This window comes from Balaenoptera ricei, chromosome 2 (assembly GCF_028023285.1).
Source record: "Balaenoptera ricei isolate mBalRic1 chromosome 2, mBalRic1.hap2, whole genome shotgun sequence".
Lineage (NCBI taxonomy): Eukaryota > Metazoa > Chordata > Mammalia > Artiodactyla > Balaenopteridae > Balaenoptera > Balaenoptera ricei.
Genome location: NC_082640.1, coordinates 73,580,982 through 73,606,200, shown reverse-complemented (window position 1 = coordinate 73,606,200; position 25,219 = coordinate 73,580,982). Strand labels below are relative to the sequence as shown.

General features: G+C 49.5%; 1 protein-coding gene across 6 annotated transcripts in view; it reads left to right on the top strand.

The window, feature by feature from the left end:
• Nucleotides 1-25,219, top strand: part of TLN2 (talin 2) — a 448,826-nt gene that overhangs the window by 390,379 nt on the left and 33,228 nt on the right. For 5 of the 6 annotated variants that reach the window (XM_059913125.1, XM_059913126.1, XM_059913122.1 and 2 more), the window contains 7 exons: nucleotides 5,502-5,648; nucleotides 11,194-11,360; nucleotides 12,313-12,496; nucleotides 16,220-16,345; nucleotides 16,547-16,663; nucleotides 18,845-19,030; nucleotides 23,511-23,618. In XM_059913125.1, the coding sequence (XP_059769108.1) occupies nucleotides 5,502-5,648; nucleotides 11,194-11,360; nucleotides 12,313-12,496; nucleotides 16,220-16,345; nucleotides 16,547-16,663; nucleotides 18,845-19,030; nucleotides 23,511-23,618 (1,035 nt within the window). The remainder of the gene's footprint in view (nucleotides 1-5,501; nucleotides 5,649-11,193; nucleotides 11,361-12,312; nucleotides 12,497-16,219; nucleotides 16,346-16,546; nucleotides 16,664-18,844; nucleotides 19,031-23,510; nucleotides 23,619-25,219) is intronic. The other variant, XM_059913128.1, reaches the window with a different exon arrangement.

Below are 25,219 nucleotides of genomic sequence, written 5' to 3'. Positions count from 1 at the left end.
GGGTGAAACAAGCAATTTTCTAATTGCAACCCAGACCACTGAAGCAAAATACAAAAGAAAGCCAAAGCAGCCAGGAAAGAAAATGCATTGCTAAAAGCACAATAGCAAGTTACTTTAGGTACTGGCCCTGCCCTTGTAGCAGCTGTGTTTCCATTAAGGTTTCCCCTTTTCACGGTTACATCTTGAGATGTGTTTTACATTCCAGACACACAAGCAGTGTGACCTGGAGTGAAAAGGAGCAGAAAGAATATAAAATTACCAGTGGCTTGCAAAGGAAAATTCTTTGTGTGCATTTGCCAGACAGATATTTGGGGGAAAACTGAGAAGGTTAGGAGATCCCTGAAGCAATGTAGTTTTTTTATTCCAAGCCTGTGGAATTATTTGTATACCCAAGAGGGCCCTACATCACAGCATGTGAAAATATTTATATCCAGGGCAAGTAAAAAGCCACCCCCTTCACTGCGGTCCTGCAGTCCGCTGTGCCAAGTCAGCATTTTGGTCTTTTCCAGAATGTGACAATGACAGGAAAAGTCCTAGCTCTGCCCTCTGCACATCGAGCTGGAGCTTTATCTGCTCGTTTTTCCATGGAAAATTCAAACTTTTGCTAATGTCCCTGTGATAACTTCTTTCCCCAGAAAAGTTAAAACCCTCCAATGGCTTTGCAATTTATGACGAGTTTCCTCTTAAAAAAAAAAAAAAGAAGAAGAAGAAGGGAAAAAATGTAGATACCGTGAGCCACAGGCTTCTAAATGTAAATGCCGGGGAAAAGGTTTAGTGACGACGGTGCTGTCTCTGAGGACACGTTGCCATAACCACTTATAATACTGCGTCTTAAAAGCTGGCAGGAACATTTGTCAGGAGCCTGTGGTGAGAAGCACAGGCCTCTCCCCCCAGATGAGATGGCTGTCTGCTCTAGACTTATCTAAAACTTTCCACTCCAAGGCACACTTTCTGTAGGTGGAAGAGTGATGCCCTGCTTCTGCTCTACACACTGGTTTTTCCTGCCATATTTTCTAAGGAGAAACTGTGGTTTGTCAGATAACATCCATTCTTGCCTTTCCAACTTCCACAAGCTCTCCCAGGCAAATTATACTTGACCTGGTTTCAGATGTAATTGATCTTAAAGCCTGAGAATAATCTGTACGTTTTGTTTAGTTTTAGGCAGTACAGATGATGGATCAGTTTTTCTTAGACCCCCTCCAATTGAAATGAGAGCCAGAACTTCATGAAGGCCAGGCTTCTAATTTCCCTCAAGGCACAAAACCAGGAGACAATCTTCTCCATTTTACTTTTATTTGGGCAGGAAGGGGGAATTGAGGGTTTTTCTTGAGGTTCAAGTATTGCTTTACTCAAGTTGCCAATTTCAAACTCCCAAGTTTTATGTCTTGGAGCAACATTCCTTTATAATAAATACTGGTGGGAAGTTGGATCATTCAGGGGGTGGGGGGTTGGGGGCTGGTCATGTTTGCTGAGAAGTTTAGTGTTGCTTTGAGAAGCTTAGCATTTTTAAAGCCCTTATCTGAAACAGCCTTAAAAATACATTCCCTTCTAGGATGTTCCTCCAGCAGTACAAAATGTTCTATGAAATTGCAGTAACGTAGAGTATGTTGATTCTGGGGTCCTTCACTTAAGTGCCCTAGCTAACCCGTGTGCCCGTGGAGAAGGGTAGGAATACACGAGCTGTTCATCCAGTCGATACGGCGCAGATACTATGCTGGGCGCTGGCCCATATGCCCCACAACTGCAAGTGTGTGAGGCGAGAATCATCCATCCTTCCCCATTTCACAGATAAGCAAACCAAGGAGACTCAGGGAGCTCTGTGAAATTGCCCAGGACCACACAGCTGCAACAGTTAGTGTTGAAGCCCCCTTTTAAATAACTTTTTGGAATAAGTGAACGTTTCAAGTAAATAAAAAGGTAACAGGTCGATATGTAGAAAAGTCAGGATTCGAACCCAGGTTTGTCGGGCATCACAATCCTTGCTCTTTGCCCTGCGCCAAGCTGCTGCTTTTCACAATAGTGAGCATTCATGTGTCACTTTCTACTTGCTGAGACTCTGCATGTGTACCTTCCATTTGGTCATCCGCAGCCCTGGGAAGTGGGCAGGGCAGGTTCTGTGTCGCAGGTGAGGAAACCAAGTCCCCATGAGGCTAGTGTGCTCACCCAGAGTCTGGTGGCCAGGAGAGGGCAGAGCTAGAAGCAAGGCCTGTGGTCCTTTCTGCTGCCCAGGTGGGTGATGGGTTGAGAGCAGGGGTGGGGCTGGCATCCTGCGATCCCTTCCGGTTACATTCAGCCCTCTGAGCCTGTGAAAATAAGCGAGTGAAGCCTATTTCAAAACTAGTCCTTCATAATACCGTATCTCTCCTGCATGCGTCCATATAGGATCATGCAGCCACATCTGTCAGAGGTCTGTGTAGCCAAGCCTCAGGGGGTTCTCCCGGCATGTAAAAGGTAATTGTGTGACCTGGCACACACTGAGACTCCAGGACCAAGCCCTGGGTTGACTAAGGACTCCAAAGCTTTTGCAACGGTTGCATTTGTTTGCTTTCATCCCTTTGCTTTCTGGTGCTGGTCTTCCTCGGGCTTCCTAACTGGAATTTCATCCCTGATGACCACCGTGCCAGCTCCACGGCTGCATTTACAGGATCCCTTGCTACATGCATGATGTCATCTCCAAGAAGGAGGCTGAGGGTCAGGATGTTGGGCTGTGTTTTTATAGCGTAGCCTTTTGAGGGGGCTGAGGGAGAATGAGAGTGTGGTGGGGTTGTCTTCCCACTGTTTATCACATCTGTCCATAGGTTTCAGGTTTGCGACAGCTCAGGAGCGGGTGCCTTCTCCCTCCCACCCCCGGGGTGATTGGGGAGCAATTTAGGTGGCCTGTGGTTGTCCTAGTGCCCTGTTCTGCAAAGAGAAAGCTCAGGCTCGGCTCCGTGCAGGGAGCAGGAGGGGTGCACGGAGAAGGCTCTTCCAGAACCTGGCACAGGTTCGTTCTTTTCTGGCACGGTGGTTTCATACCCCCGACCCAGCGAGGTGCTCTGGAAGTTCTGCGTCTGTTCGACTCAAGTTTCCCTTTTTAAACATAATGTAATTATTTATATAAAAACTGTTAGGAAAAGCAGCATGGGCTCTTGAACGTATTCTAGGCCAAAGTGGTAACCCACTGGGGGCCACCCGTACCTTACCCTGGGCCGGTGGGTGGCTCTGTGCAGGCCTCAGGCTGGTGGAGCGTCTGCCCTGCCTCCTGTGGTCGCGGAACCGTGAGAACACTCTTCCCTTTTGCTTTATGCAGGGAACACGATTCTCCACCCTGTGCTGCCAAGGCAAAATGCAGAAATGAGCTGGTGGCCGAGGCTGTAACTGGCCTTCATAACCCTGTCTTCGGATCACCGAGCCTCATTGTTGACTTTTGGGGTCAAGGATATACATTTTAACTCATAAAGGAAGAGTATAGTAATAACAAATTACTTCCATTTTATATGTTGAGGTTCCATGAGCGATTTTATTGGGGGGTGGGAAAGGGTTCTGCTGCTAAGTGGAAAAAAATCAAATCAGAAAAACACTGATCTGATTGGGATTGACATATATACACTAGTATGTATCAAATAGATAACTAATAAGAACCTGCTGTGTAAAAAAATAAATAAAATTCAAAAAGAAAAGAAAAACACTGATCTAATGGATAGAGCACCATGCTTGGGATGAAAGATTTGAATTCTCCTCTGGCTTTGCCAGGGACTGGCTGTGTGATCTTGGGCTAATCACATCACTTCTCTGGGCCTCAGTCTCTTCGTCTGTAAAATGGGGAGGCTGAACTCATAAGGTCTCTTTTATTTGAAAGTCTGTGAATGTTTCTTCCTCCATTTCCCCCTTACTTGACTTCCCCATTGGCATCTTATCCTTTAGAGACCTGTGCTCATCCTTGACAGCAGAGCTCTTGCCTTTGGGTTAGCTCTGACCCTTGAGTACTTAGGGTTACACTGTATGGGTCTGAAAAGCCTTGAGAGCCTGGTTGAGTTTAAAACTTCACTGGGGCATCCCCCTGCTTCAGCTTGACCTTGTGTTTAAATCAGTAAACATGCCCAGCAAAGAGATATACTTAAATGGCCTTGCCACCGCGTGGGCTGAATTCAAGCCTCTCTAGTTCTCAGTGGCGGTCTTGATGCTGCGCTAGTCCAGATCTGTTTTCAGCGCTGTGGGGTTGCATGATCCTGGCATGAAGCCCGTGTCGTATTCCATGTGGAGATGGTCAGCAAGAAGCCCTGCCTGATTGCAAAGCTTTTGTAGTACCTGCTCATGTATGAATAGAAGACACCCCAAAGAGCAGAAGCTCAGCTTCCTGGGTCAGGAGAATGTTTTACCAAATGGACTTAAACGTCCTTCGGGCCTTAAAGGGTTAAGGGAATAACCTTTTTCCCTGAAAGCAGTGTGTGTTTCAATAATAGAGTGAGCATTTGCAGCCCTCTCACTCCTGGAATTGCCTTCCCTTAAACTCTGACTCTTGGGATGAGGTTAGAATATAGCGTCCAGGTGGCCCAAATTCCCAGGTGTGTGAATTCCCAGGTTCTTTTAGTAAGTCTTCTTGAGAAACGCTGGAAGGATCAGCACACAGCCTCTGGCTACTGTGGATTCTTGAAAATAACGCTTAGCTTAGAGGTGTTTTGTTCCGTGTTTAGTTGCTTACTTGGGCTGTATTGATCAGACAAACATGAAAACTGATGTGAAACAAAGCCAGAAGAATGCAAGCTTTGGGCAGTGGAGGTGGAATTGACTACACCACAGAGACAGCTGGCACCTTATCCATAGTGGAACTTATTTGGCTTCTTTCAGGCAAAGTACCTTTTATAATCACACAACCCAGGGGTCATTAAAAGAATGCACGCCTGCTAAGCCGGCAGCTCTAAACATGTAATTTTTTAAGGAAACCTCAACCTGGCTTGCTAGAAAGGGAACCTGGGCCCAGCATGGTTACTCTCGCTCTATGGGACAGCTGAGGAAGGGGGCGTTCTGGTTGGTAAACCTGGCAATTTTGCAAGAATCTGAACACTTTAAAATATGCTTTATACTAAAGCTATATATTCTGAACTTCTAATTACCCTCTAGGGCTTTTGTGAGAAATCAATGAAATTAAATACATTACCTGCCTCAAAGAGGCCCTGACACACGGTAGGGGCTCAATAAACACTGGTTGAATGAATAATCCCACAGAATTCATCTAATTAACATTCTTACCTAGTGGCTCAGGATATAGGTAAAGAAATACACCAGAAAAGGTAACAAATATTATTAAGCTTGCTTACTAGGGGCTGCGGGTATTTTACAGTCTCTAAAACAAGAAGCAAAATCAACCAAATTCCATAGTTCACCAAACACAGACTCCTAATAGCAGTGGAATTTTCCCAGCCAGGCTCCCCTAGGATGTAAGAGAAATTTTCCACGTAGGGAAGACCTCGATGGCAGGGCCATCATGCTTCCCCCTCCCCACCCCGGACTTGCCTCCACAGATTGGCTTCCAGATTCGCACTCGGGTGCAGGACCTGGGCCACGGCTGCATCTTCCTGGTGCAGAAGGCGGGGGCCCTCCAGGTGTGCCCCACGGACAGCTACACCAAAAGGGAGCTGATCGAGTGTGCCCGCGCGGTCACGGAGAAGGTAAGGAGCAGCCCTCAGGGCAGGCGGGACCCGCCGAGACCAGGGACAGACCAGGAAACTAAGCCAAAAACCAGCCAGCTGGGTTAGGTCTGATCGTCTTGCCTCCCACCCAGGGTCTCCCCAGGGCCGGGGCACATCAGGCAGCTGGGGGTGATCTGTGGTCCTGAGAAACTGAGAGCGTGAGAGGGACAGTCCCACAGAGGTCAGGGCCCTGGCGGTCAACTTGGAAGTCTCTCCTGTGGACAGACTGGCCAGGTGGTGTCCCAAGTCACAGTCAGTGCCAGGAGCCGCTCCCTGCAGCCCCTTTGCACACTTTTGCCGCCAGGCTCCCTTCTCAGAGAGGCTCCCAGGTGCTGGGGGTGAGCAAGAAGGACCCACAGCTCCTCTTTTGTGACCTCTTTATTTCCAGATGAGACAGTGCAGTGAGGAGGGTTGGCACCCGCGAAGTCACATGGCACCGTGACGGGAGAGCAGGAGCTGGCAGGAAGTTTTCTGACTGTCGGCAGCTGTTTGTAGAGAGAATCACATAGCGTAGTGCATGGGACTCTAGGGTCTCAGCTAAGCTACTTCACCCTGCCAAGCCTCAACTTCCCCATCAGTAAAGGGAGGATGAAGAAAGAGAATACCTGGCCTACGGGGTGTGTAGATTACATGCAGCGATACGGGTCAAAGAGCCTGGCACAGTGCCAGGCACACTGTTCAACGCTTAGTAAATTCTAGGCGCTGTTCCCTGTCTCTCTGTCCTCCAACACTCCCTTCTCCCTGGAAGTTTTCCATGGTTCACAGCGCCCCGTTCTGAACATCCCTTCGTTCCCAGTAGTTCCTTGACTCTCCCACAGTTTGCTGATGGTTTTGCTTGGCTTATTTCTCAGAGTCATTTTTCAGGGCAGCTGCTGTGCAGGCCGCTTGAGGTGCCGGCGGCAGCATCCGTGCTTTGCTGGTGTTTCCCTCTCCTTCACTTGGGTCGCAGGACAGAGAGCTCTGCACCGTTGAGAAGCTTGGCAGCAGGACTTGAGGGGTGGGAGGGGGGACCCTCCCCTGGAAACTGCCTGGACAGAGGCTGCTCTGTACGAGGCCCCTTGCCACAGCCGGACATCAGTCTCCCGCAGCCCACAGGACTGTCCAGGCCTCCCTGGCCTCCCCAGGATGAGGAAATAAATCTCTCAGCTCGAGGAAGGCGCTCTCCCTCCATTGAAAGCCCTTCCTTGTTGTTGAAGTTACTCGTGCCAAGTTCCCCCATAGGAAACCTTGGAACAGGAGCACGAGGGAGGGAAGGAGGGGGTCCAAGCTGCGTGGTGCTGGTGAGCGTGGCCAAGCAGCCTGGTCTTCCTGAGCTGGCCTCCGTCTTACTGCTCCTCCAGCAGAGGATCCCTGACCCAGGACACCAGGAGAAGGGTCAGAGGCAGGGGGTCGGCTCAGGCAGAGCATCTAGCCTTTTGGGCAGTTTCCTGCTACATCCCTCTGCCCTGCCCATCTCCTGCCCTCCCACCTCCACCTGCCGTCTTTCTTACCTGTCTAGGTGTGTCTGTGTGATTGTGTCCAGCCAGGAGGGCAGACCCAAAAGGGCAAGAGAGGGGGTGGGTGAGGAAGGAAGGAGGAGGGGGCTTGTGTGGCAGGAACGTGGGGGGAGGCCTGGGAGATGGGATCCAGTTGTGAAGGGAGCTCAGCTCCTCTCCACAACAGGGGGAGAGCTGTCCCCAGGGGTGTGGTGAGTCCAGCTTGCCTTGTAGGAAGGTGTCTTTAGGGACATGAGGGTGCACTGGAGGGGTGACAGGTGCGAGCAGAGGGTTTCTGGCGTGGAAGGCACTGGAGTGAACACCTTAGCCAAACTGCTGGTGGCAGGTGATGGTGCGAGGGAGTGGTGGGTGGAGAGTTTACACGAAGGGGTCCTCTCTGGGGTCCACTGTGAAGAACTTCTAGACAAGAGGCAGCCGAGGGAAGGAGTGACAAGTGTTAGCAGAGGGCTGTTCTACAGAAAACCTGATCAGAGGGGACAGAAACAGCCACACTTTTTACGGGAGCCTGATCCTTATCCCTCTTTGTGATTTCAGAAGCATCAAGTAGAGTAGCATCTACCCTCTAGTAAACCCTTATTACCTGCCTAGTAATTTACATGCATTTTTCCACCACTTCCTCCTCCCATCAACCCTGATTGGCAAGAAGTAATAGCCCCCTTTTCCAGATGAGGAAACTGAGACTTGGGGAGGTGAAACAGCCTGCCCAAGTCGTGTAGCCAGCAAATGGCAGTGCTCTGATTCAGGCAGGCTGTTGACTCCAAACTGTGCTGGTAACCCCTGAGCCGCATTGACTCCCGGAGAGAAAATTCACTGTTCTGTTTTGTTTTACCTTTTTTTTTTTTCCAGTTTTATTGAAGTATAATTGACATATAGCACTGTTTAAGTTAGGTTGCACAGCATCATGCTTTCTTATGTATGTCATGAAATGATTACAGTAAGTTAACATCCCTCATCTCATATCAATACAAAAAGTATACATGTCTATATATTTTTTCATTGTGATAAGAACTCTTAGGATTTTAACAACTTTCATAAAGATCACAAAGCAGTGTTAACTATAGTCATCATGTTGTGCATTGCATCCCTAGGACTTTCTTAAAACTGGAAGTTCGTGCCTTTTGACCACCTTCCTTCAATCTCACCACCACCCCACCCTACCCAACCCCCTGCCATAACCACAAATCTGACCTCTTTTTCTATGAGTTTGATTGTTTTTTTGTTTTGTTTTCATTTTTATTCAATTTATTTAGACTAAAACGAAAACAGTTCACCCATTTCTCCTACCCCTCATCCCCCGCCTCTGGCAAGCACCAGTCTGTTCTCTCTATCTATGAGCTTGGTGTTTGTTTTTGTTTTAAGATTCCACATAAAAGAGAGGTCATGCAGTATTTGTCTTTCTCTGACTTATTTCAGTTAGCATAATGCCTTTGATGTCCATTCATGTTGTCAAAAATGGCAAGATTTCATTCTTATTTATGGCTGAATAATATTCCATTGTGTATATGTACCACATTTTTTTTATCCATTCATCCATCGATGGACACTTGGGTTTTTTCCTTGTCTTGGCTCTTATAAATAGTGCTACAGTGAACATGGGGGCACATATATCTTTTTGAGTTAGTGTTTTCATTTTCTTTGAATAAATCCCCAAAAGTAAAATTGTGGGATCACATGGTAGTTCTATGTTTAATGTTTTGAGGAACCTCCATACTGTTTTTCATATAGGGCTGCACCAATTTTTATTCCCACCAAAGGTGCGTAAGGGTTCACTTTCCTCTACATCTTTGCCAACACTTTTTACTTCATTTTGATAATTAACATTCTGACAGATGTAAGGTGATATCTCATTGTGGTTTTGATTTGCATTTCCCTGACAATTACGTGGAGCATATTTACATGTGCCTGTTGGCCGTCTGTGTATCTTTTTCGGAAAAATATCCATTGAGGTATTCTTCCCATTTTTAAAATCAGATTTTTTTTTTTTGCTATTGAGTTGTATGAGTTCTTTATATGTTTACCAGATATATGATTTGCAAATATCAATATTTTCTCCCATTCAGTAGATTGCCTTTTCATTTTGTTGGTGGTTTCCTTTCCTGTGCAGAAACTTTTTAGTTTGATATAGTCCCACTTGTTTATTTTTGCTTTTGTTTCCTGTGCTTTTGGTGTCAGATTCATTGCCAAGACCCAAGACCTATGTCAAGGAAGTGACCAGCTATATTTTCTTCTAGGGGTTTCAGGTCTTACATTCAGGTCTTATATTTAATCCATTTTGAGTTAATTTTTTGGTATAGTGTACGATAATGGTCCAGTTTGATTCTTTTGCATGTGGCTGTCCAGTTTTCTCAACACCATTTATTGAACAGACTGGTCTTTCCCCATTGTATATTCTTGGCTCCTTTGTCATTAATTAATTGATCATATATGAATGGGTTTATTTCTGGACTATCTATTCCATTAATCTACGTGTCTTTTTTTATGCCATTACCATACTGTTTTAATTACTGTTGCTTTGCGATATAGTTTGAAATCAGAAAGCATTATGCCTCCAGTTTTGTTCTTCTTTCTCAAAATTGCTTTGGCTATTTGGGATCTTTTATGGTTCCATACAAATTTTAGGATTGTTTGTTCATTTTCTATGAAAAATGCCATTTTAATTTTTTTTTTTTTTTTTTTTTGGGCTGCGTTGGGTCTTCGTTGCTGCGCACAGGCTTTCTTTAGTTGCAGTGAGCAGGGGCTACTCTTCGTTGCGGTGCTCAGGCTTCTCGTTGTGGTGGCTTCTCTTGTTGTGGAGCACGGGCTCTAGATGTGCGGGCTTCAGTAGTCATGGCACGTGGACTCAGTAGTTGTGGCTCGTGGGCTCTAGAGCACAGGCTCAGTAGTTGTGGTGCACAGGCTTAGTTGCTCCATGGCATGTGAGATCTTCCCGGACCATGGCTTGAACCCATGTCCCCTGCATTGGCAGGTGGATTCTTAACCACTGCGCCACCAGGGAAGCCCCCATTTTAATTTTGATAAGAATTGCATTGAATTGCATACTGGTTTTGGTAGTGTTTTATACTACCAAACTACTATTTTAACAATATTCTTCTAATCCATGAGCACAGAATATGTTTTCATTTATTTGTGCCTTCTTCAGTTTCTTTCTTTGATGTCTTGTAGTTTTCAATATACAGGTCTTTCACCTCCTTGGTTAAATTTATTCCTAGGTATTCTGTTCTTTTTGATGCAATTGTAAATGGGATTGTTTTCTTAATTTCTCTTTCTGATGTTTGTTGTTAGTGTATAGACACACAATAGATTTTTGTTTATTGATTTTGTATCCTGCAAGTTTGCTGAATTCATTTATTCTAAATTTTTTTTTTTATGGAGTCATCAGGGTTTTCTACATATAATATCATGTCATCTGCAAATTGTGACAGTTTTACTTCTTTCCAGTTTGGATGACTTTTATTTCTTGTCTAAAGCTTTTAGCTTTTCACCTTTGAATATGATGTTAGCTTTTGGCTTGTTGTATGTGGACTTTATTATATTGAGGTATGTTCTCTCTATACCCACTCTATTGAGAGTTCTTATCATAAACAGGTGTTGAATTTTGTCAAATGCTTTTTCTGCATTTATTAAGATGACTATATGATTTTTACCCTTCATTTTGTAAATGTGGTGTATCACATTGACTGATATGCAGATGTTGAACCATCCCTGCATCCCTGGAATAAATCCCACTTGATCATGGTGTGTGATACTTTTACTGTATTGTTGAGTTCGGTTTGCTGATACTTTGTTGAAGATTTTTGCCTCTGTGTTCATCAGGGATATTGTCCTGTAATTTTATTTTCTTGTGGCATCCTTGCCTGGTTTTGGTATCAGAGTAATTTTGACCTCATAAAATGAGTTTGGAAGAGTTTCCTCCTCTTCTATCTTTTGAGCATTCTTTGCAGTGTTTCCTTTTTTTTTGTAGTCTGAAAACCTATGGGTTATATTTTCTCCATCTTCCACACCCCCTGACATTTCCTCTCTGCCTATAGGTGTCTTTGGTGCTGTCAGCTCTCCAAGCTGGGAACAAGGGGACCCAGGCATGTATCACAGCTGCCACTGCTGTGTCTGGGATCATCGCCGACCTGGACACCACCATCATGTTTGCGACTGCAGGGACCCTGAACGCAGAGAACAACGAGACCTTCGCAGACCACAGGTATGGGAGTGAAGGCTGTCCTGTGGGCTCCTGGATGGGGAGAGGTTCAGTATGGCCTGATGGACTTTGGAGATGCTGCCCAAGAGCCAGAAATGTGGTTATATCCATTTGATTTCAACAGGACGCTCAAGTGGGGGAAGTGACCCACGTAATCAAAATAAGTGCCTTTTCTCAACTGCAAACAGAGTTGTGTTCCAGCTTTGCCTCTCACAGCCTAAATCCAGTCTGCTCCAGCAGAGGATAGCTTTTTGATCTTTTTGCTTTCTAAGCTAAAAAGCTGTGCCTCTGATTTTTTCACCATCCCTAGTAGGACTGGTAGTGGCCCAGGCAGGCATGTAGCTCTTACCTAAGTGAACAGTGAAGCTCCGAGCCTGCTGTCTCTCCCGGGCTCTTTAGACTCGTGAGACTCTGCTTCAGAGACTGGTACCAGGGTCTCCGTTTGCTGCTGGAGACCCCACATGTCCTCACCACATGTCCAGCACCTTTCTTCCTCTCTCTTCAGCCCCAGGACTGGGCAGGGGAGGAGATTCCCAGTGCCCTGTCACCCCTTCCAGAACCCAGCCCCTGGGGCTGTGATGTCCAGGGCAAGGTCCCCTGACCCATGTGTCCTCACACGTCCCTGTAACTATGACATATTTTCAGGGATAGTAGGAACCCCAGGGAAGAAGCTACAGGGTAGGGGGAAGGGGGCCAAACTGATGAGCCTGAATCTTTAATTGAAGCTTTACCATTAATCGACTATGTGAATTCTGGGCTGACTTTCCTCTCCTCTCTCCTAATTCTCTTACATGGAAGATGAGAGCCTCCTATTAAGGGGGGAGAAACGCATCACCTCTCTTCTTCAACGCCCTTTAACAAAAGCCCCTAGAAGGGTTTCTTTTCCTCCTAACTACCAGTGACCAAGCTCTGCCCTTTGTCTCTCCTCCTCCCCGTGCTCTCCCGCCTTTCTCAGGGAGAACATTCTGAAGACAGCCAAGGCCTTGGTGGAAGACACGAAATTGCTGGTTTCCGGGGCTGCATCCACTCCAGACAAGCTGGCCCAGGCAGCCCAGTCCTCGGCGGCCACCATCACCCAGCTCGCCGAGGTGGTCAAGCTGGGGGCCGCCAGCCTGGGCTCTGACGACCCCGAGACCCAGGTAGGTACGGGCGGGCCTCGTGGTCCCACAGACACTGTGCGCAAGGCCTCAGAAGAAAGCAAAGGCAAAATAGGACCTTTGGGAGTGGACAACGTGTGCACGGGTGCGTCTGTGCTTTGGGGACTGGTAGGAAGCAGTTACGTAGGCAGGATAGTGGCATGGACTGTGGTGTGGCCGTGGCTATGGAGATAAGCCAGAAGATTTGAGAGGAGTCTGTAAAGAAGACTCAGCCGGGGGGCTTCCCTGGTGGCGCAGTGGTTGAGAATCTGCCTGCCAATGCAGGGGACACAGGTTCGAGCCCTGGTCTGAGAAAATCCCACATGCCGTGGAGCAACTGGGCCCGTGAGCCACAACTACTGAGCCTGCGTGTCTGGAGCCTGTGCTCCGCAACAAGAGAGGCCGCGATAGTGAGAGGCCCGCGCATCGCGATGAAGAGTGGCCCCCGCTTGCCGCAACTAGAGAAAGCCCTCGCACAGAAACGAAGACCCAACACAGCCAAAAATAAAATAAAATAAATAAATAAATTAAAAAAAAAAAAAAGAAAGAGGACTCAGCCGGGCTTGGTAAACGATTGGACTCAGTGAGCGTTGGAGATGAGGGAGAGGCGGGAGGTCGGGATGACTGCGCGTTTCAGGCTAGATCAGTGAATGGACGGTGGCTCCATGTGCCCAGCTGGGGCTCCCCGGAGGGAGGGCTGCCCCAGGCGGAGATGCAGGTGAGTTTGGTTTGCAGCGTGTGGCATTGGATGTTCCAGAGAGACACTCAGGTAGCACAAGTGTGTAGGCTTGAGCCTGCTCAGTTTGGGGGATGTGGATGTAGGGGTTATTGGCCGACAGACAGTGACTGCAACCACCGTCTGCGGAAGGAAGAGGAGAAGGGATCAAGGCGGAGCTGAGGAATCCACTATTGAGGACCATCTTCAGGAGAAAGAGATACCTAAGGAGACTGAGAAGCAGCAGCCGCTGGTAGGAGGAAGGCCAGGGGCCTGATGTTAAGAGGAAGGAGTGCTGCAACCCACCAGAGATGCAGCCAAGGCAGCAAGAAAGACAAAGGTCTGAGAGCCAGGCCCAGGGCCGTGGAGGGCAGTGGCCACCCAGCCAGAGCTGTAAGTGAGCAGTGGCCAGATGCGGGTGAAGGAAGGAAGCTAGTGTGTATAGACGCCCCACTTGAAAAGTTTGGCTCTGAAGGGGAGGGGAGAGAGGAGCTGAGGGGCAGGGAAGGGCTCCACGCTCTGTGACGCTCTGCTTTGGATTTAGCCACTTCACTGCCATTGCCTACCTGGTCCTTGGTTCCCCAGCCTAGACCATCAGCTCCTCAAGGACAGGAATCATGGTTTATTGATCTTTGAAACCTACACACCAAGCACTGCTCCCACACATCGTAGATACCCAGCAAAGCAGTTCAGCTCTTGCTGAACTAACAGCCAACCGTGGCCGTCATTGATGGATTCTCCCCACTTCCGAGTGCAAAACTTAAAAACCCCTCTGCTATTTCAACCCCAGTGTGGTAAACACTTCAGTTTTCACTGCTTAAATCATACTCAGTAAACGAGCCTATTCGGCCCATTTGGACAACACTGAAGAGAGAACCTCCTACCATCCAGCGCCAGGGTTGACAACAGCTACTGTTCTGGTGAGCACAGGGCCACCAGCTTTGCTCCCACACGGCTGTGACCCTTCCCTTCCTGATGTCTTCTGCTGGAGCGGAGCTCCATAAAGGAAACATTCCATCTGTTGGCTTTTTACTCCTTCTGCTGGCTTTCTCTTTGATAACATCAGAGCTCAGATTGGCTGCCTCCAGAATGCGAAGCACTCACAGAAGTCTCTGCCTGGGTATTGTTCTTACCCCCACGGAGGAAGGAAGGAAAAGCTAGAAAACGCATCAGTGGGGATGGAACCCACACTTTCCCCTAGTCCGGCTCAACTTGGAATGAATCAGCTGGGAGGATTTAAATCTTTGGATACAGAGAAACGTATCGAATTGCTTAGAGGCTTAAACTCCCAAATGGTCTAGATGTCCTAGGGCCCAACTTCTTTTGAGACCGCCAGTGGGAGATGTCCCCTCAGAAAAGTGTGCCCACTCGCTGGTCGCTGTGCGGTGACCCGGGATGGGACAGTGTACGCCAGGTGTCGGCAGCACACCTGCCCTCTGCGCCTCCCCATGGTGGTCCCCACCGTTAGCCCCCACCTCACGAGCCCCGTCACAGCCCGAGCTGCCCTGTGGTTTCAGAGGTTGACAGAGATCCCGTGCACCCTGTGGGTGAGAAGCCACGGGATGGAGACGGGGAGGGTCGGGAGGCTGGGCAGTCATGGCGTGGCTGTGCTTGCAGGTTCTGGGACGCTAGAGTTTCTAAGACGTTTTCACGTCCATTATTCAGTTCATCCTGCCAGCAGTGCGGTAAATGGGCAGGGCTGGCACTGCTCACCCCATTTGTAGATGAGCAGCCAGGGCCATAGAGCGTAATACAGTGTGGAGGTGAAGACCATGGCCCTTGTGATCACGCTGACCAGAGTCTGAATCCCAACCCTGCCATTCCCAGCCTCTGCCAGTGTGGACACGAGCAACGTAGTTCCCACTCAAAGTGGCAGTGATGAGGGTTAAATAAGATAATGCGCATTGTTCTTGGCTCGGCATCTGGAACATTGCCCTCAACGAAGGGAAGTTGTTGTTTTAGAAGTAGGAGTTGTTATTGTAGCTGCTGGACCCAGAAAACTTAAATGTAATACCCAATATCATGTAATTCCTAAATATGCCTGGTATTTGAGATTCCAAGTCTAACACACAGAAGAAGTGGCCCGTGGTGTCTGTTCAGTTAGAAGAGTGAAGATACTGTGTTCCATCCAGTGTTACATGGGTACACATCTGTATATTCACTCATTCCGTGAGTATTTGCTGAGGGCCCACTACACGCTAGGTCCTGTCCTGAGTGCAAAACACAACAGACAGAAGACCAGGCCGGCCCTCCTACAGCTTCCATCCAAGTTGAGGAAGAAGACAGATGGTGTATAAGTGAATAAATAATAAAGTAATTCCACATACTGCTAAGTGCTATAAATAAAACAGGGCAAGCTGAGGGAGTTTCAGTGGGGGTGGGCTTATAGCTAGAGTGGTCAGGAAGGGTCTCTGAGGACATGACGTTTGAGCTGAGACCTGAAGGATGAGAAAAGCCGGGTTCCAGGCAGAGAGGGGAACAAGAGCAGAGGCCCTGAGGTTGGAACGAGGGAGGATTTCCAATAGGGAAGAAACACAGACCGACATGCCTATAACATGCTGAGTGAGTCAGGATCCCAGGAACCAAGTCTGGGGACGCAGGTGGCCTGCCACGGAGGCCTTGCAGGCCAGGGCAGAAGGCTTGCATTTTATTCTCAGTGGTCTTGGTGACCAGTTCCAGGCACAGGTGTGTGGCATGGCGTCTTGGGGTGTCTGCTTAGCTGCCCTCATCCTTTCAGAGGCAGCTTGTCAGCAGAGCCGCCAGCTAGGCGGTGTTTCTGAATATGCTAAATCTACCGGGGTCCTGCTTTCTGGCTCAGCATCTGACTCCGTTAGGGAGCTTCTTCAAGTCTGCAATCTGGTTTTCCACCCAGCCTCGCCTCAAGAGTCTCCAAGGGTGGTTCCTGGGGATTCTCCTGTGCTGCAGGTTTGGGAGCTGCTGATGGAGAGCCCTGCTCTTGGGCTGTGTGCTCTGGGTACAGCCTGCTCAGCTGGGCCCATGCTCTCTTTCAGGTGGTGTTGATCAATGCCATCAAAGACGTGGCTAAGGCCCTCTCAGATCTCATTGGTGCTACCAAGGGAGCTGCCAGCAAGCCCGCCGATGACCCCTCCATGTACCAGCTCAAGGGGGCCGCCAAGGTAGAGTGGAGCCCCAATTAGGGGCAAGCGTGCCAGGGGTGCTGCGGTGAGAGATGCACACTCAAGAGTATTGGAGGATGTGCATCTGAGCTCCTTTGTCACTTAGAGGTGCTGGTACTCGTGGCATTAGATCCGGAACTAAAAGGAGGGATGGGACCTCAGCGCACTCCCTGTTTTCTCTTGACATCTCTTCCCGTGCAGGTGATGGTGACCAATGTCACCTCCCTCCTCAAGACCGTGAAGGCGGTGGAGGACGAGGCCACCCGGGGCACACGGGCGCTTGAGGCCACCATCGAGTACATGAAGCAGGAGCTCACGGTAAGGAGCAACCAGTCACCTCCCTCAGGGTCCACATCCAGCAGCTGACCCCAGTGCAGCTTCTCTGAGACTTCTAGCGTAAAGAGGTTTTACCTGGAACACCTGAGCTAGGGAGGCCCACTTGCCTGCCTGCTGGTACGTTTGTATCATGGAGACCCCATGTGAAACAGACCTCAGAGTTTGGCTAGGATCAATTTGTCATTGTAATGAAATGAATTAATGTATGGCTTGGGACCATTCAGGTTTAATTCCACTAAAATTGCAGCGTGAAACGAAAGTGCTACAGAAGAGTCCTGGTAAAGGGAAAATTCAGTGTAGCCGCTTGGCCTCGCCTTGAGTTTAAATGGTGTGTACACTGTGCAGCCACGTAGCCCCTCCTGATTCCCGTTGCCACCGGCAACACTCACACTGCTGCACACGTACGGATTTGGGAGTCTGAGGTTGGCTGTTAGGAAAACCTGGATGCCTTTTCCTGGGACACTTCCCTCTAACGTCAGGCTTCCTTCTGTGTGTGGTGTCTGACCTCAGAGACGCTGACCCCATGTTCGCTCTTACCTTGTTCCACCGTTGCAGAGCGAGGGTGTCCTGGTGAACCTGTGATTGTCTCCTGTTCTTTTGATCCCGAGACAATTGTGGATTGAATCATCCTTATCCCTAGAAATAGAAATATGCTAAAAATGAGTAGTTTCAAACTGAGATTTCTGTTTAATAGGAGGTCTGATCACAGATTCAGCTTCTCTTTTGGAAGGAGGCGTCTTTAGAGGGTCACCTGTGAGGGCCGCAAGCCGCTGAAGGGCAGCAGTAGAGACAAGCAATTCTGTTGGGTTTTGCTGGTGGAGGCTTGGGTTCTCTTGTCCTGTTTTTAATGAATCCAGCCTTGGTTGGTGTTGTGCTTAGTTCTCACACGGAGAAGAAACTAAAACATACAGGCCTTAAGGCTGCTGCCTGGTGCTAACCTGCTTGCACGGGCTGGGGGTTTTTTTACCAAAAGTCTGGACACACATTCTGACAGGTGTGGGTGGGCCTAATGGTGGCAATGGAAGCGATTTGAAATTTGGAGCTTTCTTGGGAAATTACAGACACATGGTCGACCTAAGTATACCAATGTGGTTTAGAATTGACCCAGACTGTGCATTTTCATGGACACAGGAGGTTTCCAAAGGAGCGTGTGTCCCAAGGCCCACGTTAGTGTGGAGAGCTCTGTCCGTGTTCATTCCACTGTAGCATTCAGGGGTGATCCTGGGCAGCCTGACAGTAGATGTTCATTTTGGGGGGAGTAGTGATGTTTAACAGTGGTTGGCACATGGCAGGGATGCTGGCTGGGTCCTCCTTTCTGCTTCCAGGAAGACTTCCCTGCTGGAACGTGGCTGCCTAGGGCAGAAGACAGAGCAGCCCCACCTGGTTCGGGAGTCCTCATGTACAGGGACAGCCAGGGCACCCATCACTCATGGTAGAACCATGGCAGATGGGCTGGAAGCAGAAACGGCTGGCTTGACTGGCAGGTGGAACTTTAAAGTGGGATATTCACTTACCTTGGCTAATTTATTTCAGCTCTAAAGGTGTGTGTGTGTGTGTGTGTGTTGTTAAATAATTCACAGTGTCACCGCGGCACACTCGACCTGAACACCTCCACACAATTAGGCAGTTATATTTGTAAGAAAGGCTAAGAATAGAAGAAACTGAATGCTTCATTTCCCCCAGCCCCACACCCTCTTAAAGAGAGAGAGCTGAGTCCAGAGCAATGCATCCAGGTCAGTCCTGCCCTGGAACCAGCATCTGGGCTGCAGAGTTTCCGGGAACTACCGAAGCATGAGCAGGAATGGGCCAGGAGAACTGGGAAGCCGCACAATGCCCCCCCTACCCCGCCCCGGTGGAGGGGGGTAACGAATACACGTTGAGTGTCAGTTTCCGAAGGCAAACAAGTTAATGCTGTAGATCGTTCTCCCTCCCCACGTTGTCCCCATGAATGCCGAGTACAGGTGTGTGAGGCTTATCCACGCCGGAATCTTGAAAGCAAGAATGATATTACTGTACTCAGATTTCTAATTTCCTGCCATTTGACGGTTTCTTCCCGTGGCTGGCTCGGTTTTCAGACACTGAGCCGCAGCCGGTAGGGGAGGCATAAGTTATTTCTGTCCTTCCCTTTTTGATTTTTTCAGCACTTCGATTTCTAACTTCCAGGTATTCCAGTCCAAAGAGGTACCTGAAAAGACATCATCACCTGAGGAATCCATCAGGATGACCAAAGGCATCACCATGGCAACAGCCAAAGCCGTGGCAGCTGGGAACTCGTGTCGACAGGAGGACGTGATTGCCACCGCCAACCTGAGCCGGAAGGCCGTGTCAGATATGTTGACGGCTTGCAAGGTAAAGGCCTTGGCATTGTTTGGGATGGGTAGGGTAGTGTTCGGTCACGGTTGAGCTGTTGGGTTCAGTTTGGAGAGGGGGAGGGGCTGGCCATGTGTAGAAGGGAGCCGCTCGGTACCTTAACCTGTGTGTGTAATAGGCTATGCGGGAAGGCAGGTGTGCCCGTCAGCCCCTGGGAGGTGACTCTCCGGGGGCAGTTTTGTGTCTGAGAGGGCATGGAGTAGGCCTGCTGACTGACCCTCCCACTTTACCTCTCAGTTCTTCCTAAATAGGCGGGACACCTTCTTACAGGGGCTGTAGTGGAGGCCGCTCTGGCAGTAGTAAAGCAGGCCTGTGGCATTTTGTTCCAGGCCCTTCAAAGGAAAACCACACCCCTCGTCAGCCTGCACCCTTTCCTGCTTCCATAGGTCAGCAGCCATTCTGCACCCGGAGGGGTGTTGCCATAATTGGGTGAGGCAGTGAGTGAGAGGAACCAAACAGAACGTCAGGGATCTGCCTTTTTGCTCTGTGTGCCAGACGTCTTGGAGCAGCTTTTCTGATCCTTGGGGAGACGGCGGGGGCCGCTGCCCTAAGCCGGTGCTCATGGAAGGAGCTGGGGAGACCTGAGCGTTATGACCTTCCCTTTATTTTTGATCTGTTAAGCCAGAGAGCCATAATAGCCTCCCTTTGAGCACCTCCACCCCAGCCCTCCACCCTTCTAGGGACAGCTGTGGCCCAGGGACCCTGACTTCTGCTCCGTGATGGATCGATGGCCCCCCTGCCGTGGTGGGCAAATGGGGCTGAGCCACAGAGAGGGAAGAACAGCTGTTGCAGCTCGATGTCCTCAGCAACAGGGCCCTTCTTTGTGGTGCAGTGAGTTGTGGGGAGAGCTGGTGCGGGGTCGGACGATGGCCTCTCGGGTTCCTTGGCAAGGGTAGGGTGGGCTGGGGTCCCTGGGCAGAGGCAGCGTGAGGCAGCCAGGCTGAAGGGCTGGGTGTGGGAGAAAGCACCGCATTTCCTGGTCTCCTGGGTGTGGGGGAGAGTAGAGCGTGGGGAACAGGGGTAGGCGGGGGGGGCGGTGCAGCAGAGGGTGGCAAGAGGGTCGGGCCACTGTCCTGAGGACCGAGTGCGCTGGGCCGGGGAGTTTAGACTCTCCTGAGGCCACAAGTACAGTTTTGATGCGCTCAGTGGGATCTGCCGTGGCAGAAGCGATAATTCCCCGAAGGGGTTACGGCCTCCGTCAGAACAGTATTTACCAGGGACTTCCCTGGCGGTCCAGTGGCGAAGACTTGGCCCTCCAGTGCTGGGGGTGCGGGTTCAATCTCTGGTCAGGGAGCTAAGATCCCACATGCCACGGGGCCAAAAAGCAAAACATGAAAAACAGAAGCAATATTGTAACAAATTCAATAAAGACTTTAAAAATGGTCTGCATCAAAAACAAACAAAAAAACTCCTTAAAAAAAAAAAAAAGAACAGTATTTACCAGCCAGATATGGCCTAAAGGCCACCATGGTGTATATGCAGGGCACCTGATAGTTTTGGAAGGGCTGGCATGAATGTTCTGTCGTTCGATCCTAGATGGGAAGGGTAAAGGAATTCTCCTAATGTGATGGATGATGAAACAGGCTTGGAGAGGTGAAGTGGCATGACCAAGGTCACACAGCTGTTGTACTTACAATCAGAACCAGAACTGAAATCGTGTCTTCTGAGTTCCGGGCTAGTCTGTTTCTGCTGCCCGTGGCCTCCCAGCCATAGAGCTCGAGGTCGCTGTGGTTGATGAGTGATGGGTACTTTTGTCTCCACGTTACAGACGTGAAATGAAAGGGGGAAATGGAAAGCAGCTGTGATTTTCAAGTCTCTTCCCTCACACACGTTCCCGTTTTCAGGGGAGGAGGTTAAAGATTAAAGGACCGGTGCCGTTTTCCCAGCCTCAGGTCCTCACTGTTATCCCACCCTAGATCAGGCCATCCTGATTTTGCAGGACAAAATAACAGCCAGAGCTTCACATGCCAACACCAGACTTGATGACAAGAGTCACTGCTGAGCCCTGAGACTCCTGTTAGGATAGGACTTACTGACACTTATGTTGCCTTTGGTCTCCTGTATTCCCATCCCTTCCCAGAAAGGAAACGAGGCAGCTTGCCAGAAAGGGCACGAGGCAGCTTGCCAGAAAGGGCATGCAATAAGAACATATAGAAAGCCAGGGATGCCTACTGGTGGGTCAAGAAGGAACCCTCTGTGCCAAGCAGAGCGCCACATGGCCATATTTGAACACCACCTTTGGGGCTGAGCAGGGCAGAAACGGAGGCGCAGTAGGTCCCATACTGACTCATCAGAGACAGGATTACGCTAATTGCTCCGGTGGGGATGCAGACTTCCCTACACCCTAAGGTTATTCTCATGTCTGTTTCTTTCTGGTCTTCCTTTCATGTCCATACGTCTATGTCAGATACAATTTTTTTAAATTAATTAATTTATTTATTTATTTGGCTATGTTGGGTCTTCATTTCTGTGCGAGGGCTTTCTCTAGTTGCGGCAAGCGGGGGCCACTCTTCATCGCGGTGCGCGGGCCTCTCACTATCGCGGCCTCTCTTGTTGCGGAGCACAGGCTCCAGACGCGCAGGCTCAGTAGTTGTGGCTCACGGGCCTAGTTGCTCCGCGGCATGTGGGATCTTCCCAGACCAGGGCTCGAACCCATGTCCCCTGCATCAGCAGGCAGATTCTCAACCACTGCGCAACCAGGGAAGCCCCTCAGATACAATTTTATATCTCTGATTACAATTAATGTTACATGACTGTTTCTGCGTTACTAGCAGCCATTATAACAGACTCTTTATTGACCACAAAATACTCTGGTAATGAATATATTCTTTCCCCCACTATCAGATGCTTAGATTGTCTGCAGTTTTTTTAAATCATCAACTTTACTGCAGTGAACATCTTTGGGTGTATCCGTTTCTCCTATGCTTTGGATGATATCCTTAGGCAGGCTCCCAGAAGTAGAATTAGAATGTCACAGCATTTGACCTCCTAATTATTGCTCGATTGCGCTCCCCAGGGTATCTGCCAGGTTAGAGCCACCAGCCGTGACCAGCAGCCCCTGCACAGCTCTCAAGGAGGGCCTTGCGTGTTACCTACTGGAGGAGCATCATAACCCTTGTCTTCCCCCAGGGGTGTCTTGTCGAACCAGATATGGGCTCTGTCCTCACACTTGGAGACACGGGGGCGAGGCTGATTAAAACGCAGGAGGGGTTAAAGGCCTGGCCCGTTAGTCCTCAGATGAATACAACTGGGCTCATAAATGACAGATATTGGCCACTCAAATTATCCCCACCCCTCTTGGGGTGGTTTGGGGGGTCAGGTAAGCGGAAATTTCCCAGGTGTTGCCCGCAACAGCCCCCAGTCCTGGGGAGAGGGATTCGACTGGAGGGATCATGGAGGCGGGTCACGCTTCCCCTTCTACCTTGACCTTTTTATCCTAATGTGTAATTTGTATTTGTCCTGACTTGTGATTTATTTGCAGTTTTCTATTTTTTGTATTCTTGTAAGCCCCCTCGAGTTCTTTGCAGAGTGAGGTTGTAGAAGGAGGAAAGGCTAAATGGGTAGGGTTGCCAGCAAATAAAAAACAGGCTGCCCCATACTTATGCTAAAAGTTTTCATTGTTTATTCGAAATTCAAATGTAACTGGACGTTCTGTAGTTCATCTGGCAGCCCCGTGAATGGGCGTACCATCTGAAATGATAGCTCACGAATGACTCAAGTCGGCAGGTCCCAAGTACAAGAACGAAGGGCCAGATGCTGTGTTAACCGTATGTCCTGGTCTGCTTATCTCAACGCGTATAATGCGAGATGAGTTATTTATGGCACGTCTGAGGGTGCCAGGGGGCTCGCTCTCTGAACGTTCCCAGGAGCCAGTGAGCCCTGGCCGGGAGACTCACTGTGACTGCAGTGTGATCAGGTCACAGAGGGCGGACCTGGGCGTGCTAAGCGTGTGAGCAGAGAGGGCTCTTCAGGATGCTTCACGCTGCCGGAGAGAGGGAGGCAGATCCCGGGATGGTACCGCCTCTGCTGTAAGCCCCAGTCATGAATCTTTCCTGGGCTTTTTAGCACACGTGGAATTTCTTACCTTTCAGTAAAAGATGGGGGGGGGGTGGCATGAGGAGAAAGGAAGGAAAGAGGGGCCAGATTCACTTGCTTTTGTCTGGCCTCCGGGCATTAGAAAAAGCAAGACACAAAGTGTTGTCAGAGAACCTGCAGTGCAGACAGGTGGGAGGTATCAGGAGAATGTGGAGGAGAACCCCTCCTCTCTCCGGGGAGGCAGGGAAGGTTTCTCAGAGAGGTCACTGAAGGTAAAACGGGAGGAGTTCCAGAATCAAGGTCTCCTGCCTCTGGGTCTTGGGCTACACAGCACTGCTGAGCAAGTGACCCCACCTGGCTGCCTGGTCCACTTGCCAGCTGGCTCTTCCTGTTTTAAGATGTCGACGTTCCTTTCTCTCTCCAGCAAGCATCCTATCACCCCGAGGTCGGTGAGGAGGTGCGCACCAGAGCCTTGCGGTACGGGACGGAGTGCACCCTCGGCTACCTGGACCTTCTGGAGCACGTCTTGGTGGTGAGGAGGGGCATGGGCCAGGCCAGGGCTGGGGAAGAGCTGATCCGGGTGCAGAGCATCTTTCCTCGGGAAGACCCCTCTTAGAGCATCGCGCAGGCTCCACTTGCGAGGCTGGGACTGGATTGAGCTGAAAAGCCTCTCTCATCACACTGCCCCAGCACACAAGATACAAGTGTAGTCTGGAGGGAGGTGCAGTTCGAATCCAGAAGAGCCTGGCTGTCTCATTGCACCAAAGAGGCAAGGCTAGCGTGGAAGAGCGGTGGGTAAGCAGAGTGAGAGGCGAAGCAGGTGGGACACACAGAGCCACCACTGAAAAAAGATCAGGAGGTCCGGTCAGGAAAAACCCCAGTCCATCCTGCAAGGGCCAGGAAGGCTCCTAGAAGAGCCAGACCAGCATCCGTGACAAGTTAGAAACATCACCAGTGCTACAGGAGACCTACTAGCCTCTTGTGATTTCCCCCAGTCCTCGAACCAGTGGCTTAGACCACATTGAGAATGTGTCCAGTTCCATTTGTCTGATGACCTTCGAACCTGCCGTGCCCACATGGAGCTGGGTTAATGTGGTGTACATCTGTCCCTGTCTAATCCTGGGAGCCACGTTTAAAACTGGGGAGTTCTGGGAGAGAGCTTGTTCAGGAGTCAGAGACACCCCAGAAGAGACTTGATGATGTCTCACCCCCTTCACTGCCCTTGCTCCTTCCTAAACCTAAAAGAAGAAGATCCAACAGGGCACTTTCATGTACACAACACATGTACCTCAAAGATTATTAAGTCGTTCATTTGCTCTGCATTGACATTTATCTCTTTTTGTGCGACCACGTGAGGCTAGCAGGGCAAGGGAGTGATCCAAGACCCAAAGAAGTTTGGCCCCTTGGTTGAGGTCACCCAACTACTAATGACAGACCTGGGACCAAGTCCCAGCTCTGCTCATTCTAGCATTTCACTGCCTTCTCCTTAAACTTAAATTACCTTCTGATGTTAAGCATTTCAGGTCTTTTAAGGGAACATTACTTTTATTCTTCACCCAGGTAACCATGGTCATTGCAAAAGAATATCTTTTGTGAGAGTGGCCAGTCTGGGGTTACTGACATTGGGCTTCCAAAGCCTGAACGCTTGTGAGTAGAAACCAGTGTATTGCTCGTGGGCCAAGGAGAGAACATCTTGGCCAGCCAGCGTTCGCAGACACGAGCCTCCCCAGCCAAGCCAGCTTGTCTGTGTTGGGATGTGAGGTGTTCAGCCCGTGAGCATGCATAGCAGGAAATTTAGCGTAAGGAGAATGAAGCCAGCAAGGCTTCCACAAGGTATCTTTTTCTTGATGGGACCATCTATTCTAGGCACATGGAATCTTGTTACATCCGAACATTGGAAAGCATAGCGGAAAACATAATGGCTTAGGTTTAGAACGCTTGAATTCAAATCCTGGCTCTGCCAAGTAAATAGTTGCATTACCACTGTCTTAGCTGGGCTTCAGTTTGCTCAGATGTTAGGCCGCTGATTAAGGATTAAGTGAGGCTGCGGGGAGTCTGGGGCTGTGGCTGAGCTCACTCTGCTGCACGCTTCGTTAAAATCCTCCCAGAAGGTGCCGGTCCTGGCTGAGCAGA